Source organism: Delphinapterus leucas, chromosome 5 (assembly GCF_059928025.1).
Source record: "Delphinapterus leucas isolate spDelLeu-1000000601 "Yukka" chromosome 5, BTC_Dleu_Yukka2, whole genome shotgun sequence".
NCBI lineage: Eukaryota > Metazoa > Chordata > Mammalia > Artiodactyla > Monodontidae > Delphinapterus > Delphinapterus leucas.
This window is the reverse complement of record NC_143133.1, coordinates 56,358,041-56,374,538: the sequence shown is the minus strand read 5'-3', so window position 1 is coordinate 56,374,538 and position 16,498 is coordinate 56,358,041. Positions and strand designations below refer to the sequence as shown.

General features: G+C 35.9%; 1 protein-coding gene across 8 annotated transcripts in view; it reads right to left on the bottom strand.

Annotated features, from left to right (window-relative positions):
• PCDH7 (protocadherin 7) overlaps positions 1-16,498 on the bottom strand; it is a 419,973-nt gene that overhangs the window by 367,892 nt on the left and 35,583 nt on the right. Inside the window, exon 2 of one of the 8 annotated variants that reach the window (XM_089911742.1) lies at positions 11,622-16,494. The exons of the other annotated variants lie outside the window; for them this stretch is intronic. Coding sequence (XP_089767868.1) covers positions 16,462-16,494 — 33 coding nt within the window. The 3' untranslated portion in view covers positions 11,622-16,461. Of the gene's footprint in view, positions 1-11,621; positions 16,495-16,498 lie in introns of those variants that run through there. 8 annotated transcript variants of the gene reach the window in all.

The following is a 16,498-nucleotide window of genomic DNA, read 5'->3' as shown; positions in this document are numbered from 1 at the left end:
ATAAGTGACAATTTAAGCACATAAATGAACAGAGAATTAATGAATACAGCATATTAAATGAAAGTTGTTTCAGAAAGTAACAGTACTAACTAACATAACCACTCTTGCCAAAGGTGAGTTGGAACAAATTAAAATTAAAATATACTCTCATTTACAAAACACTGCTATCTCCTAACAGTAGTGTAACAAAAAACTGAGAATAACCTATGAACATGAAATCAGTTAACTGATTATTTTATGAAATGTGAAAGACAGAAATTACCAGTGACTTTCTTATAGTATAATTCCTAAAGTACGTTACAGAATATGTATAAGACATAAAGGATAATCAGTAGTGATTCTTTTGTTAGGAAAAAATGTGATCACTACCATTTACCACTGTCCTGAAAGAAACATAATCAATATATTACAGACTTCCTGAAAATTTTTGAGCTTTTAATTCATCCTCTGAATTACTTTTTTAAAAAAATTTGTGCTTCTCTTCCTGGCCTCATAACATGATAAGTGTTTTCAATTACGAATAACTAATACTCTATTGAGTGTTTATGAGATCTCAGGCCAACGCACGTGGTCCCTAGAAAGTAGATACTATCATTAAACCCATTTAACAAGAAGGAAGTCAAGAACTGAGAAATTAACTTGCTCCAAATCACAGTTCTAAAAACATGGCAGCATTGGAATTTTAGAGCCCAAGAAGTCTCATCTTTGTGTCTGTGCTTTTAACAAGACTACACTCTACTGCCTCTCCAATTAGTGATAAAATTTTTCTTAAAAGCAGGTTTTATCACACTTGCTATACCTTTTCAAATATACTCAACATTTTTCGGGTAGAGAATATTATTGCATTTTTAATATGGCCAGAAAATGTGTAGCATCTGATCTTAGGTTTATTAAAACTCTCTCTCTCTGTCTCTCTCTGTCTCTCTGTCTGTCTCTCTCTCTCTCTCTCTCTCTCACACACACACACATGCACACACACAATAATTACATTATTACATTTATGAAGAACATACGATAGGTGTACATAATGATATACTCAGATGGTGTTAAGCCAGGAGGTTTTTTTCCTTTTCCTCTCTTCTTAAAGGCACACTATGTACTTGTGAAATCGCATGACCTCAAAATGTGCCTAACTAACAGTTAAGCCAAGAAAAGGATAATCTTCCCAACCCATGATACATGTTTTAAAAGTAATTCTCTCATCGGTTGTCTCTGAAGAAACATTCTTAGGAAGGAGTGCTTCCTCAGTGAGCGTACATGCATACTTTGAACAGATATACTTGATTTACTCCATTTGTTTTAAGCCAAAGAGTGAAAGGGAATCTTTAACAAAACTGTCATCTTTAAACCACAGTGATATTTCATTTTCCCCTTCTGCACTATTTAGATTGCCTGGAACTGAAATGCTTCCAGAGGATCCTGTGTCCAATTTTTCAAAGCTGTCACTTTCTAGCAAATCTGCTTAAGCAAAATACTTATGTTGTTAGAAAACAGAACAAACATACATTATAAAATACATTCTATTCTTCTGTTCAGGTCAAAGTCTTATTCAAGAATGGGAACTTGGAAGAAAATGTGGAAATAAATTAAAAGATGACTATGATGGATTGGTTAAAGTCAATGAATCTGGTGCACCTCTGATTAGTTTCCAGAGATGCACTTCGACTTAGCTCAGTAGAGTTTTTCACACAATAATCATATAATCAAAATGTTATTTTCAATACATTCACTAAAGGTCATTAAACTGAAAAAGAACAAATACAGAGGAAAATGGGACATTGAAAGATGACCATGGTTACTCTTCCTAAGATCATGTCTATAGCAGCAATTATAATGTTCTTGTCAAGCTTCCATGTCCCAGAGGGTAACAAAAAATTGTCAAGCATTACACTTGTAGACCTCTGGCCTCTCTGAATTGTGAGCATCATAACTCACATCCTCTAGTACCCGAATAAGTAAAAGCACAACAGTAACAAAATGCAAAATAATGATGATAAGAATGGTGTGAAAGACAACAAAACTTCAGTTAACAACAAAGAACTTCCAAAATGTGAGATGAGACATGTTTTGAAAAAGTTCAGTCATATTGAATTGAAATATTACTCAATATTCTTAGCACAGAGTATGCTTTCTTTATTCACACATATACACATACTCTAAGTTGTCTCTATACATGTGGACCTTTTTTTCCTGTATGCATGATTACACACTTCTGGTTTAAATTAATCTTTCCAAGTTTATGCAGTAAAAATTACGTAAGACTTACAATTCCTTCCATTGCTTTAAAAAGCTAGTCATGCCTCAGCAAAAGTCAGGACTGCTTATGGTGTACAATCTGAAACCCCTTCTCTCTCAGCACTTTAACACTAGATCTGTCACCCTTCAACACCACAAAATCAATACCCTGGAATGTCATGGTTCTCTGATGGCCCACAAAGTCAAGGCATGATCAATTTCAACTTCCTTACTAGATAGAAATAGACTTAGATAAATAAAAAAGATTTTATTCAAGTTAAATTCAATAAAACAAAGGAATAAAGGTAGAAAGAGTCAGAGTTGTTAGAATTCAGTCCAAAAAATTTACACTTAAATCTAGATCCATTTTTAAATCCAACTAAATTGCATACTCAGCCAAAAGGTATATATCAGAAATTAAAAGAAACCTAGAACTTACTGTAATCCCCAGATTAAGAAATGCTATCAATTAAATGTGTGTGTGTGTGTGTGTGTGTGTGTGTCTGCACACACGTGTTTCTTTTATTGTATTAGTTAATAAACAGTAGGGAAAGGACGGTATCTGAGCTCTTTATTGTGTATCCCTAGAAAACAGGGTAATTTTTGGCTTCATTGCTCAGTAAGAATAAGAATCTTGTCTTTCTTGTCATAAACTGTATATCCTGTATTTAGAACAGTCCAAGACATGGAGTAAGCCCTCAATAAATATTTGATTAGTATATGAAAATCAATGCATACATTAAATATAATCTGGTACATAAACTTACCTGAGGGCAAAACTTCCTCTTTCTTGTTCACTGCTGTATCCCTGGCTTCTATAATGCCTAGGACATAACAGGCACTCAGTAAACAGCTGTTGTTCTGAAAGACTAGAGAATGCCTCCTATTTTACTAATTTCTAGCACTCTGTGGAATTGAAATTTTTCAAGAGGTTTTTTTTTTTTTTCCCTGTAATAAACACTTTATATGTCAGTGGTTTCAGTTTGCTCCTAAATTTCAACATACATAAACTCAAAGACTTATTATTTAGAAATGCCTAGAAAAAGCCAGGCCTGAGAGTCAGGAGACATGGAGTGCAATTTAGGTTCACTAACTTGCTATGCAACTTTGCCTCTCCAGGCCTCTGAGTCTCATCTATAAAATGTAAAGGAGGGATAGAGGGAGAACAGGATGGTTCTCAGGTATCCTCTTGGGAATGTGTAGGTATGCAACCTCTTGGGTATGTGTAGAGATATGGATTTTTAAAAATCAATGAAAGGGACTCTACAGGTCAGAGAAAAGCTCTAGAGCGATCCTATTAAGAGAGTTAAAAGAAACTGGAGTCATTCAACTGAACAAAGAAAATGCTGAAAATGCCAAAGGGAAGCAGACCGTTGTGAGAGGACACACAGGTATGTGGTACCCAGACCTGAGTTGCTACTTCCTGGTCCCTTAAAGCACAGAGTATAGCTTGGCTCACTCCCTTGTCTTCCTACACCATCAAAACTAAAAAGAAAAATACTCACACTCACATCTAGCTTTCTCCAAGAGGACAAAATGCTGGCCAATAAAATATAGAGAAAAGTCCTTGAGGAGGGAATCCTTCTCAGGACAGAAAGGAAATGGAATCAACGGAAGTTTTTCTTTTTCCTTTTCATTTTTGTCCCTCTTCCTTCTTCTCATCTGAAAAGAAGGGCAGAGTGACTGGAGAAGCAGCAACCAACTTGGGAATATGAGAAAAAAAAAAACCAAAACTAAGGATAGTGGAGCAAGAGAACAGCAGCACCATGATTCCTCAGTGAAACTTGCTGACTGACGGCTTCTTGAAACTTGTTATAAGGGAAAAATAAACCCTTTACTTAACCATGATTAATTTATTACTTTCAGCTAAATGCATTCTTAAATGACATATTTGCTAAGGGAAAAACCAGAGAGAAGGATTACCCAAAAAAAGACCATGGGGGATAGGAAAAAGAAAAAGAAGTTATGACTATAAGTGCTCCTATTATTAGATACCAAATACAGGGCTGTAAGAGTCTCAGTCTGTCTGACCAATTACCATGTTTCACAAACTTTTATATCACTGACACCCTACAGAAAGGAGGCAGCTTCTAAGTGTAAAAAGCTCTAGAGCAGGAATCAGATGACATGGGTTTGAATTCTGGCTCTGCCACTTAATAACTCACTTAAGTTTTAGCAAGAGTTTCTTCAATATAAAATGGAAGTCACAGCATTTCACTGATAAGGTGATTGTGAGGATTAACAATATAATGCATGCAAAGACACTTTCTAAATGCACAGTGCTTAACTAATAGCTATTTACATGGGATGATGCAAGTAAAACACTTAGGTACAGATTCTGACACACAGTAGGTGCTTATTTATTATGATCATTGTTATTATCAGATAATACCTGTCCATATCTTCTCTAGAATATCTTGCTCATGAGCCTTCTCCCCCCAGGCACGGCTGATTGAAAAAGTCAGCTCTTAACCTAGGCAGAGCCAGAGTTTCTCTTGCTGACATTTGAAATTGGTACCCAGAAAAATTACCAGTCTTGCAGACTGATGGGCATATAGCATGCAGATTAAGGAACTATGGAGTTGTCAGCCATGTTTTACCATATAGAGTAGAAAAAGATAAATGGATCATCTCCAGTGTAAGAAGAAAGAAGTGGATGCACAGAGAAGAGAGATGGAGAGAGAGGGAAAGGGAGGGAGGTAGAGAGAGCACACAGGTGCTGGTGGTACTGAACTTCGAATATGTTTATGAAGATTGAGTTCCATGTACTTCTAATTTAGCATAATATATTTTGAGCTAGTTTCTCTTACTGGCAATCAAAGAGTGCTAACTAAATAAATATATTTGGGGCTTCCCTGGTGGCTCAGTGGTTGAGAGTCTGCCTGCCGATGCAGGGGACACAGGTTCGTGCCCCGGTCTGGGAAGATCCCACATGCCGCAGAGCGGCTGGGCCCGTGAGCCATGGCTGCTGAGCCTGCGCGTCCGGAGCCTATGCTCCGCAACGGGAGAGGCCACAACAGTGAGAGGCCCGCGTACCGCAAAAAATAAAAATAATAAATAAATAAATATGTTTGTTTTGGTGTTAGCATTGAAACATGTTACCAAGTTAGTTATAGAAACTCTGTATCTGGCTTCCCTGGTGGTGCAGTGGTTGAAAGTCTGCCTGCTAATGCAGGGGACTCGGGTTCGAGCCCTGGTCTGGGAGGATCCCACATGCCGTGGAGCAACTAGGCCCGTGAGTCACAATTACTGAGCCTGTGCGTCTGGAGCCTGTGCTCTGCAACAAGAGAGGCCGTGATAGTGAGAGGCCCGTGCACCGCGATGAAGAGTGGCCCCCGCTTGCCACAACTAGAGAAAGCCCTCGCACAGAAACGAAGACCCAACACAGCAAAAATTAATTAATTAATTAATAAACTCCTAAAAAAAAAAAAAAAGAAAATCTGAATCTATGAAAGCTTTATAAGAAAAGGCCACACATAATCCCCTTCTGCTTCTATAATTTAATGTTAGCTCTATGATTTTATGATAAAAATTCATGAAGAATTTTATAAAGGGAAAAGGCATATACAATTTAAAACAAAAAATATTTTTCTATTTATGTATGATTCCCGGTGGCTGCAATCATTAAAGAAAATGTGAGATTAATTAAAATGCTGAGGCTACACAATATTTTCTTGAAATTTTTAATCTGGGTGTCTTCTTGAAAAACAAAATCAAATGAAAAGTCACATTTATGTATGCAATTTTCCACGTTTCCCTCCTGTGAACAGCAAACAGCCTGAGTAAGAAAACACAGATTTTAGGTGCCAGGAAAATAGAACTGACCAACTTCTAAACACTCCCTGACAATTTAGTGAATGCTAGGATACTCTGCGTACATCATGGTACACAGAACTTAGAATCAAAGTATGGGTTTTCTGAAGGTGTGTATAGCCAAATTGCTAAATGCTTTTGGATGGAGTCCTAGAATGCAAGGGCTTACGTGTACAGTTTTGTTTTGTTTTGTTGACAATGAAGAAAAACCCCTGGGTTTCACTACAATTCTGGTTTAACAATAGTCATTTTTCAGATGTAAGACTGTTCAAATATGGTCAGTTCCATGTAGCTAGGACAAAATTTTAAATTTGTTCAAAATAAGAAGTAGAGATTAAGTGTAAGAAATACAGGAGAATACTTCCATCTGGTGACAATAAATAAATCAAATGTGTCCTGTTTAAGACATTCAGGTAACTGATTTTGTTAGTGAAATCTTAGCTTCCAATGGAGAGAAGTTTTAGACATGTCCTTCCCAGAAAAGAGAAGACCCATATTTAGAGTGTTGATACACTCTAAAAAATAATAGCGATATAAAGTAAGTCTATAAGCTTATATCTTGCATAGTTTCTTTAATAATAAATCTTGAAGTGTACACAGATATTTTTAAAGACAAACTATATATTTTTCCCTTAAAATGTTGTTCATTGTATAATTTCAGCAATAACCAATGGGATTTTTTGATAATTATTAAATGAAACTTTTGTTCAGTTTTCCAGTTTTTCAATGAGGAAGCTATATTTCCTTCCTATGTTTTTAATAGGAATTTTAAAAGGCTTCTAACTTATAATCATCTGGAGCACAGCTTATAGCTAACTTCTACACTAGAAGTTAGCATGAGGTAGGCAATTATTTGTGGGGTGAATGAATCTATAATAAAAAGAAGAGTGCACACTATCACTGAGCGCTCTATTCCCACCTGAGTTTCATATTTCTCTTTCCATTTACTTCACCCCAAACAGTTTCCATAACAAACACACTGGGTAACAGGGCTAAGACACTCAATGCTATTTCTCATTGTTAAGAAGCAGGAAGTCATAAACCAATTTCAAACCGCAATCCCATAACTAAGGAAATCTGCCAAAAGACATGAAAGCCATAATGATTTATTTCTTGAAAGGAAAGAAAACCTGATACCCTATTTCAAGCAAGGACAACTGGAACCTGGTGCATTAGCAGTATCTGTGGGATCTACTTTTAGAACAGATATTCCTTGTTCGAAAACAGAGCATGAAATGATGTTAATCTGTAAGTGGAGGAAGCTGTTCATGGCCCTCTAACCAGAGCATGGTGTACTTGAATTATCCACCCTTTCACTTTTCAACTCAGAATACCCACCAAGCCTGCACCAATGGCCATTATGAGTACTCCACTCTTAATAAATTCATTGGGCATTTTACAAGTACAAAGCCTGTAGGATTGGACACTTCAGAGTAAATTTTAGCTTCATAATCAAGAATATGGCTGAAAATGCCAATTAATGGTGCAAAGCACAAATAACCAAACTTTAGCTATAGAAAAGCCCTTTATGGACTAAAAATATCCAGTATGCAATGTATCCCTGACTTTGCAAGGAGGCTCACCAGAATATTAATAATCAAAGATAACCAAATAAATTCCTGCTGAAAAGTGATCTCTTGGCTAAAGAGAATTACGTAAGATAAAAGTGAGGTGGGGGCTTCCCTGGTGGCGCAGTGGTTGAGAGTTCACCTGCCGATGCAGGGGACACGGGTTCGTGTCCCGTCCGGCAAGATCCCACATGCCGCGGAGCAGCTGGGCCCGTGAGCCATGGCCTCTAAGCCTGCGTGTCCGGAGCCTGTGCTCTGCAACGGGAGAGGCCACAACAGTGAGAGGCCCGCGTACCGCAAAAAAAAAAAAAAAAAAAAATAGAATTCGTCTAAAAAAAAAAAAATACATAGAAATCAAAACTCACTCCTGGACTCATCAATACTTAACTGGATGCAAATTATACTTCTATTTGGGGGAAACTACTTATCAGAAGGGGAATGTCTGCCAATAATTGCTATGAAAACATTTATTTGACCCTGATCCATGTTGCTTACCAGATTCAATTATTTTAAATAATGAATGGAAGTAGAAACAAAATCATTGTTAATCAATATTAGAGTGATTCTGTTGTAAAAAATCTACTTTTTTTTTTTTGCTATTTTTATTTATTTATTTATTTATTACATCTTTATTGGAGTATAATTGTTTTACAATGGTGTGTTAGTTTCTGCTTTATAACAAAGTGAATCAGTTATACATATACATATGTTCCCATATCTCTTAAAAAAATCTACATTTTTTAAAGCTACCTGAAACTCTCATCTCCTAAACGTGATTTAAGAAATTTGATTGAAAGAAACTTGATTTAAGAAATTTAGTTTAAAATAATGCTTTATTTCAATTTGTTTTCACAACACATATCATCACCTGTTTGCCCATAGTTTTGTTGCTAAATGCAAGTCCTTCTAAGAGAGGTTTCTAGTTGATTTTAAAGAGACAGGGGAAAGAGCACAATAACAGAAATTGGAAATCAAGTCAGAGGTAAGATGGAAAATATATATATACCCAACAGCACCTAGTTAAATAAACTTACTGACATCGTAAACAGCAAAATCGTGTTTGTAAAGAACTTTTCTCTTACTTGATAACTTCCTACTCCACAACTTTCACTCCGTTACAATATTTATTGAGTGCAATTTCCTGCTTTAGGATGACAGAATTGCAGGAAATTAATCTCTGATTCAGGCTAAGGTCTTCCTGTTCACATCCCCTCTGCAAATGGAGCTTCTTGGGGAAGCTGAAAAGACACCAAATGTTTCACAGCTGAAGCTGTTCACCTGACTTTCTTTTGGTGACATAATGTTATGTTTTTGAAAGTTCTGAGGTTCCCCTTATTAAGCAAATGAAAGTTGAAGATGTAAACATACTACTTATAATAGCCAGTATACTTAGTAAATGTGTATTCAATTGTGGAATTTAACAATAAATTCAGAGATCAAATAAGTTACAATTGCTAGATCTTTCAAAGCTCATCAACTGATGCATAGCATTAGATTTATTGTAATGGCAGCCACACATTTATATCTACTAAAAATATTTTATCCAAAAATAGCATAAAAACTATTTAAACAAAATTATTCTGTCTAGTTTTTCTGTGTATCATATTGTTAGGGTACAATGACGATTAAAAGATTATTAAACAATTTTCTCCAGCGAAGTGGAAGTGGATATCACTTTCAACTGATAAAACTATAGCAATGTAGGATGGGAGATGAGTTACCTAAATGGGAATTTTGCCAGCTCCTTTAATGGTTTTAGTGTAACAGAGCTTGAATTTTCCTTTCTGTTGATGTTTATTTCACTGCCTGAGCAATAAGATTTTTCTGAGAAGTTTAATTCTCTCAAGTTTCCACTTCAATGTTCTAAATTGCAAGATAAATACCAAATTCTACCTTACTAGTAAGATCTGATATGACTGTTTTATTTAAATTCTAAAACCCTTTTTCACTCAGTACTTCTAGGAGACTAAGAGTTTCCTGATTGTTGGCAGAGCTACTAAAGATTCATAGCCCCAATGAAAGTAAGATTTTCATCAGTCCAAGTTTTTAGGAACAAACCGTCACAGTTCTTGTTACCATCTCTTTCTCTTTTAAAAATGCACGTTGCACTTCTGCTAGCAAAAGGTCTCAGATTGGCTGGAATATCCGATAGACACTACCTTGTGCTGTGAAGTTACCCGATCAGTATTTTCTCAGAGGCAAGTTTACCACTTGATAAATCATTAGCATCACTTCCTGTAGCACTGAAGTTTTCCATAGGGGTTCCTAACTAAGGGCTAATCATCCGAGGTCTTATTTAGCTCTTGAGTTCTGATTAGATCATAGCTTAAAGTGGATGACTGCAGACTGCTAATTCTTACCTGACAACAGGGTGAACAAAGACTACATATTCAGCAAATATGTTTTATCTTTCCTTTTAACAAATCCATACGTTACTATTGTATCATTAAATGTAAAATCATGATGAGTTTAGCTGTTCAGGGGAAAGATACTGATAAGATTTCAGTGGCCACATGTTATTACTATGGAAATTTGTACTGGCTAAGTTATTTACAGCCCGTTACTAATTTTAAAATTTGATATGGCATTACAAAAATGTATCAGGTGAAGGTTAAGGCCAATAACAATGTATTATAGGTCAAACTCATGCAACAAACATTTTAAAATAATTTAACCAAATATTTGAGATTATTAAACATTTTTATTCATATTTCTTTTTCACTTGTAAACCTATCTTTTAACGTCTTTTTGATAAACAGTACATTTCATGCATCTGTTTGTAACTGAAATAAAACTGTATTGATTAATTCCAAACTATTGCAATTTGAAGAGAATGTGATGAAAATGGAAATAACTATAATATAAATGAATCAGATATAACATTCTAGAAAATCATTTTTTGGTAAATTTTTATAAAAAATATCAATAAAATACAAAAGAGATTTTTTCTTATATAAATGAGCCACTATTTTATATATACAATTGGTCCTCTAGGTTTGAGATTTTATATAATACAGTACTTCTACAAATAACACACATTACTATATATTTGTAAATACAGCCATATCTTAGTTAAGTAAATTTAAAAACATGTGTTTTCCCTCCACTCACTGAAGCACTGAAGCAGTTATCATAAAATTAAAATTCCAAATGATGTATTGTTATCATTTAGCACATCAAAACTCTTGTTAGATCATATCACTTTGCAAGTGAATTCTTACCAAAAAAATAGTAACCAAAACTTGAATTTTAGGTGCCCTTTTTAAAACTGTATATAAACATCCTCTCAAAATTCTGGTAGCTGCAATACTAGATCTAGCTTACAACACAGTAGCGTTTTACATTTAAGCGGGGGCGCTTTTCAGTTTCTTTTTTTTGTTTTTCCTCCTACACGTAAAGGAAAAGATACCACTGGTATGGAGTCCCCAGCCTCTCTTTCCTGTGAGGTCTTTTCCAAGCCCACTAGTGTCTCTTTTTTTTTTTTTTTTTTGCGGTTTGCGGGCCTCTCACTGTTGTGGCCTTTCCCGTTGCGGAGCACAGGCTCCGGACGCGCAGGCTCAGTGGCCATGGCTCACGGGCCCAAGCCGCTCCGCGGCATGGGGGATCTTCCCGGACCGGGGCACGAACCGGTGTCCCCTGTATCGGCAGGCGGACTCTCAAACACTGCGCCACCAGGGAAGCCCCACTAAGGTCTCTTAATAGGCATTACTGGGCTCCCTTCCTGTCTCATGGGAGTTTGGCTCCACCTCCCTCCCTCCCAATTATACATATGCAGGCTAGATAATTGACCCACCCCCTTGACTGACACGGTCTAAATGGAACGGACTGCCTTCTAGTAAACCGCTAACAGGTGGGAGAGGAAGTACTAATTTATCAACCTGAATATCTGAAGTCATTATTGACTCAAATCCTTTCATACCTTCTTTAACTCTCCCAACTGTTAAAACGCTCCACCCTCTAACCCCTGCACACTGCACACTCTCCTTGGTTGGAGAATACAGAAAAGGGTTTAAAAATTATGTAGAATCTGCAAAGAAAAAAGAAAAAAACATGTGCACACATGCATATTTAAATTACTTTTTTTTCCTCAGCATCCTAGATTTACCAATCAGATCCTAAAATTTAAGCAGTTGTAAAGTCTAGAAAATACAATTGTGAAAATAAGGAAAAACTTATCCCCTTGGTCCCCTTGGCATCTGTTCATGCCAATGTCTCCACCAGAAGTACAAGAGTAGCTCATGAAAGTGTAAAATCAGAAAATAAGCAGAACCTTGGACAAGTAGTTCTAAAGGTACCTAAAGTTACCAGGCCCTAAAGATACACTTCCAGAATGTTTAAGAAAAAAAAAAAGGAAAAAAAATCCAAAACCAACCAAACAAAAAAATATTCCAGAGTGTTAAAAACAATAAAGAAAAATCTCTGTGAGGACAACGTATAGCCTCTATTCCAGGCTAGAAGGTATGATCTATGATCATTAGCTATAAAGTCACCAGATGCCATGGATAAGAGGCCTTTCTTGCTCTTAGATTTAAGGTGGCAAAATACGATTTGTATATCAAAGTTAGGAAGGTTTTCAGGTTGGTTATCCAATATCATGACTTTATCATTCCAAGTAGTTTTCAGGAACAATGTGCAGGAAATGAGACACCTTAATACATAATTGCCACTTTACTTTCCTTCTTACTTGGACTCAGGTACCTGAATCCATTCTAAGTGACTGCAGCCCTACTCCCCTTTCCCTTAAGTGCCCTCTTCTTAATTACAAAGAAAATTCCCCAAGCAGATCATATATGCAAGAATACAGATGAGATAAGAGACCAAACAGTCAATCAGGTCAATTGTGTGCATTTTAGTAGAATTAGGATGCCAGTCATCATCTTAAAAAACAATAAAGATTTGGTGAAACTTAAGGCCAGTATTTTAAGGCCACTTGCACACTTTATTTCTTTCAATATCTTTATATTGAAATATATATATTTAACAGCAACATTTACTTCTATGTCTTTAAAATATCTGCCATCATGAATTGATTGGGCATTGTTACATAGATAAACGTTAGGGTCAACTATAAACTATAAACCCTTTATGATTCGAAATTCTTGAGTCGTCGTTACTTAAAATTATATACAAGGATGGCTCATTGACGTTCATGACAATTAAATCTGTATGGTAACGTACCTATTAAACACACATTCAACCATTTGGGGTGGAAATTTTACAAAACGTGTTCCATAGTAACCTGAAATTCTTAAACAAAGGATACATGAAGACTCCAAGATCATTATAAATACTAATCAGGCTGTCTAAGCTGGTGTCATCTGAAGTCAATGAAGTATGTGTAACTTTACTTATGGATCCAGATAAAGATTCTCTCTTAGATACATATATTAAATACTTATTTACTTCTGATATCAGAACACATATGTAGTGTTAATGACTTCATTTGGATTCTAATTGGCTGCTTTAAGTTAGGAGTGGGAAAATAAATAAGTACATTTGGTACAATCATGGATAAATGAGAAGCAGCAGGTTCTGAGTAAGGACCCAGAAGTGAGTTATGTGAGGTTTCCAAAGTACATTTGGTAGCACCCTTTTTTAGTTACTTGGTACTCTTTTTTCTTGTTTCTAAGTTTCATTTTTGTTCCAAATAGTAAAGGTTATGCAGTGAATTATGCTTAAAATGTATAAATTTATCAAAATGCAAGTAAGTATTTATAGTAAAGCAAGAAGAAACTTAGATACCAAATTACTAGGATGTGAGCAGCATTATCTTCCTTTTTCTCTTTCCAAGTGGCAGCTTAGGATATTGAGACCCTATTTCATCATTAATGCAAAGGGATTTGAGAAATAGTGGGATCAAAACCAAAACTGATCCTGAAATCCCAGGCTAACAGAGCACTCTGGGATTATATTTCCTACTTCTGACTAGACAGCTACACCCATGAGGTAACAGCTGTACGTGATGTAACTGTGACTTGGTAATGAATGTAGCCTCAACATCAAGAGAAGTTTCTAAGCTTCCATGTTTATCTTATACGTGGGTAATTTTACATAAACAATTTAAGAGAGCCATTGATATGCAAATAATTTACACTGAATTGTCTATGTATGAGAGATCTTCATGGTGAATCATCTACACAAAAATTTTAACTCTAATTTGACTTTATATCAGAATGTTTCTAAAAAAATCTTACTCACTGACATATCACTGTACACTCAGGATTAGAACAATAAAGATTTAAAAATAATACACCTATTTTAGGCCAAATATAATATATTTAAATTGCTGTTTGCAATTTATCCATGCCCTTCTCATTTGGGTGAGTAATCAATTTTGGAACATTCTGACTGTATGTAGATTCAGTCTAATGATAGATAAATATGAATCCAATAAGTTGATTCTGCTTATAAAAACCAAGAAAAATAACATGTTTATTCGATTTTGTGTTTATTTTCATTCTACATGGTACAACTGGCTTTACATTTTCAAAGAACTTGCTGCCTTAATCTGAAGATCTAATGCAATCCAGTCCAAGACAGTAATAATAGAAGACTAACATTTTCCATTTAAAATAATATTTTCTTTGGTGTTTGAAAGTCCTCGAGGGGTAAACTATTTTAATTTAATAGCTGCAATTGATCTTCAAATATTCAGCAATATTAAAAGCAAAGGGAGCCATTTTTCTTTAATCAACCAAGTTAGAACTAAAATAAATGAAGATGTTCATAGCATGCATTCAGGAAGCAAGGGAAAACAAGAGTAAATAACTTTTGACAACCTTCTTTGAACAAATGATGATATGGTGAGAGTCTTGCCCTTGAAAAACTGCAGCTCTTATAGTTTTATTACACATTGGCCCACTTTATTTATTCATTCATATTTAAGATAATAATCATCAGTAAATGGCCTTATTATATTATTGGTTATAATGTTTCCTATTTCCTCAGGGAGAAAAAACCCACTAATCTTAAGAAATATAAAACTGATAAAAAAGCCACTCATAATATTTTGGCATTTTCAAAATACACAGTTTTTATGGCCAGTCCGCCCTGGCATTTTCAAAATACACAGTTTTTATGTCCAGTCCTCCCAAGCATCCCATGCTAAGGATGCTTATTCCAATTCTGGGAGTTTGAGTGGCATGAGGGTTAATATATAAATATAATCCAGTTAGTTATCTCTGAATTCTGTTTTATGTTATATTTATATCACACAATCCCTTGAACATGTGTCTAAGACTTTAAATTAGAGAGAAGCCCGTGTTTCATTTAATTGTTCGAGAAATAAGCATGGTATAGAAGGGGGTACTCAAGGGTGGTTAGAAGATGCTCTCCGAGAGCATATCAAACCGTTCTGTCTCTTACTTGCTTTATGATTTTGACATACTAACCTCTATGTTTGTGTTTTTCCAGCCAAGTAGGTAAAATAGCATACCTACCTCCTATTTCTGTTGCTGGGATTTTATAATATGATGCATTTTAAGAACTTAGTGCCAAGCACATGATAAGCACGAAAAGAAAGCATGTTTTTATTTAGCACTGAAAGCTTATTTACTAAATTTGAAAGCAATTCTCTGAAGCTGTGTTGTCCAATATGGTAGTCACTAGCTCTTGAAATACGGTTACTAAGTACTTGAAATGAGTACCCGAAATATGGTTACTAAGTACTTGAACTGAGATGATGCGCTGTTGTTGTAAAATACATGCCAGATTTTGAAGACTTAATTTTTTATGAAAGGAATGACAAATATCTCATTAATATTGGGTCGGCCAAAAAGTTCGTTCTGGTTTTTCTGTAACATCCTATGAAAACCCCAAACAAACTTTTTGGTCAGCCTGATAATTTTATATTGGTTAAATACTCATAATATTTTGGATATTTGAGGTTAAATAAAATACATAAGTAAAATTAATTTTATCTGCTTTCTTTTTTTTTTTTTTTTTTTTTTTGTGGTACGTGGGCCTCTCACCGCTGTGGCCTCTCCCGTTGCAGAGCACAGGCTCCGGACGCACAGGCTCTATGGCCACGGCTCACGGGCCCAGCCGCTCTGTGGCATGTGGGATCTTCCCGGACCAGGGCACGAACCCGTGTGCCCCGCATCGGCAGGCGGACTCTCAACCACTGCGCCACCAGGGAAGCCCTTATCTGCTTTTTTATTGTATTATTATGCCTACTAGAAAATGTAAAATTACATGTGTGGCTTGTATTATATTTCTATTGGATAGTGCTGCTCTAAAGTATTTTCCATAAGAATTACCCAGGGTGCTTTTTAAAAATGTATGAACCTGGCCCATGCCTGACGTGAACAAAAGAGGAACTGCACTTCCTAAAAGCTCCTCCAGTGAATCCTTGCAGGCAAAAATCTGAAAACCATTTCCCTAGGTCTACATATATTGGATGCTGCCGAGAATCCAGCCTCTTTCTGACCTTCAATCCAAAAGTCCTAAAAGATTTGACTATTCCTGCTTAGTGTCTGATGAGAATATAGTTAGACACAAGTAAGAGGCGCCTATGAGACAGCAGTTCCTTTAGGAAGCACCCAACCAAATGGTCAACCTCAGGATTAAGGGGAATTTGTAGACACCTGATTTTAGAAGTAGAGTTGAAGCATGTGGGTCTTTCTTAATGTAGGGTGCAGACAGAATTACAAAGAGGATGACAAGGAAGAAGGCATTCTGTGAGACCCGATGTGATTCATTTCTGGATATGTCTCCCTAAGACACGCACACAGTTGAGATCCGGAGGAGGGGAGAAGAGTCAAAATGAAAGGATGCCTTACTAAGTTGTGGTTCTCACATGGGCTTGGTGGCGGGCTCATCAGTGTCATTTGTCCTTTGAGGAGTATCATGGTAGAATGAAGTATTTAATAAATTCAATCTAA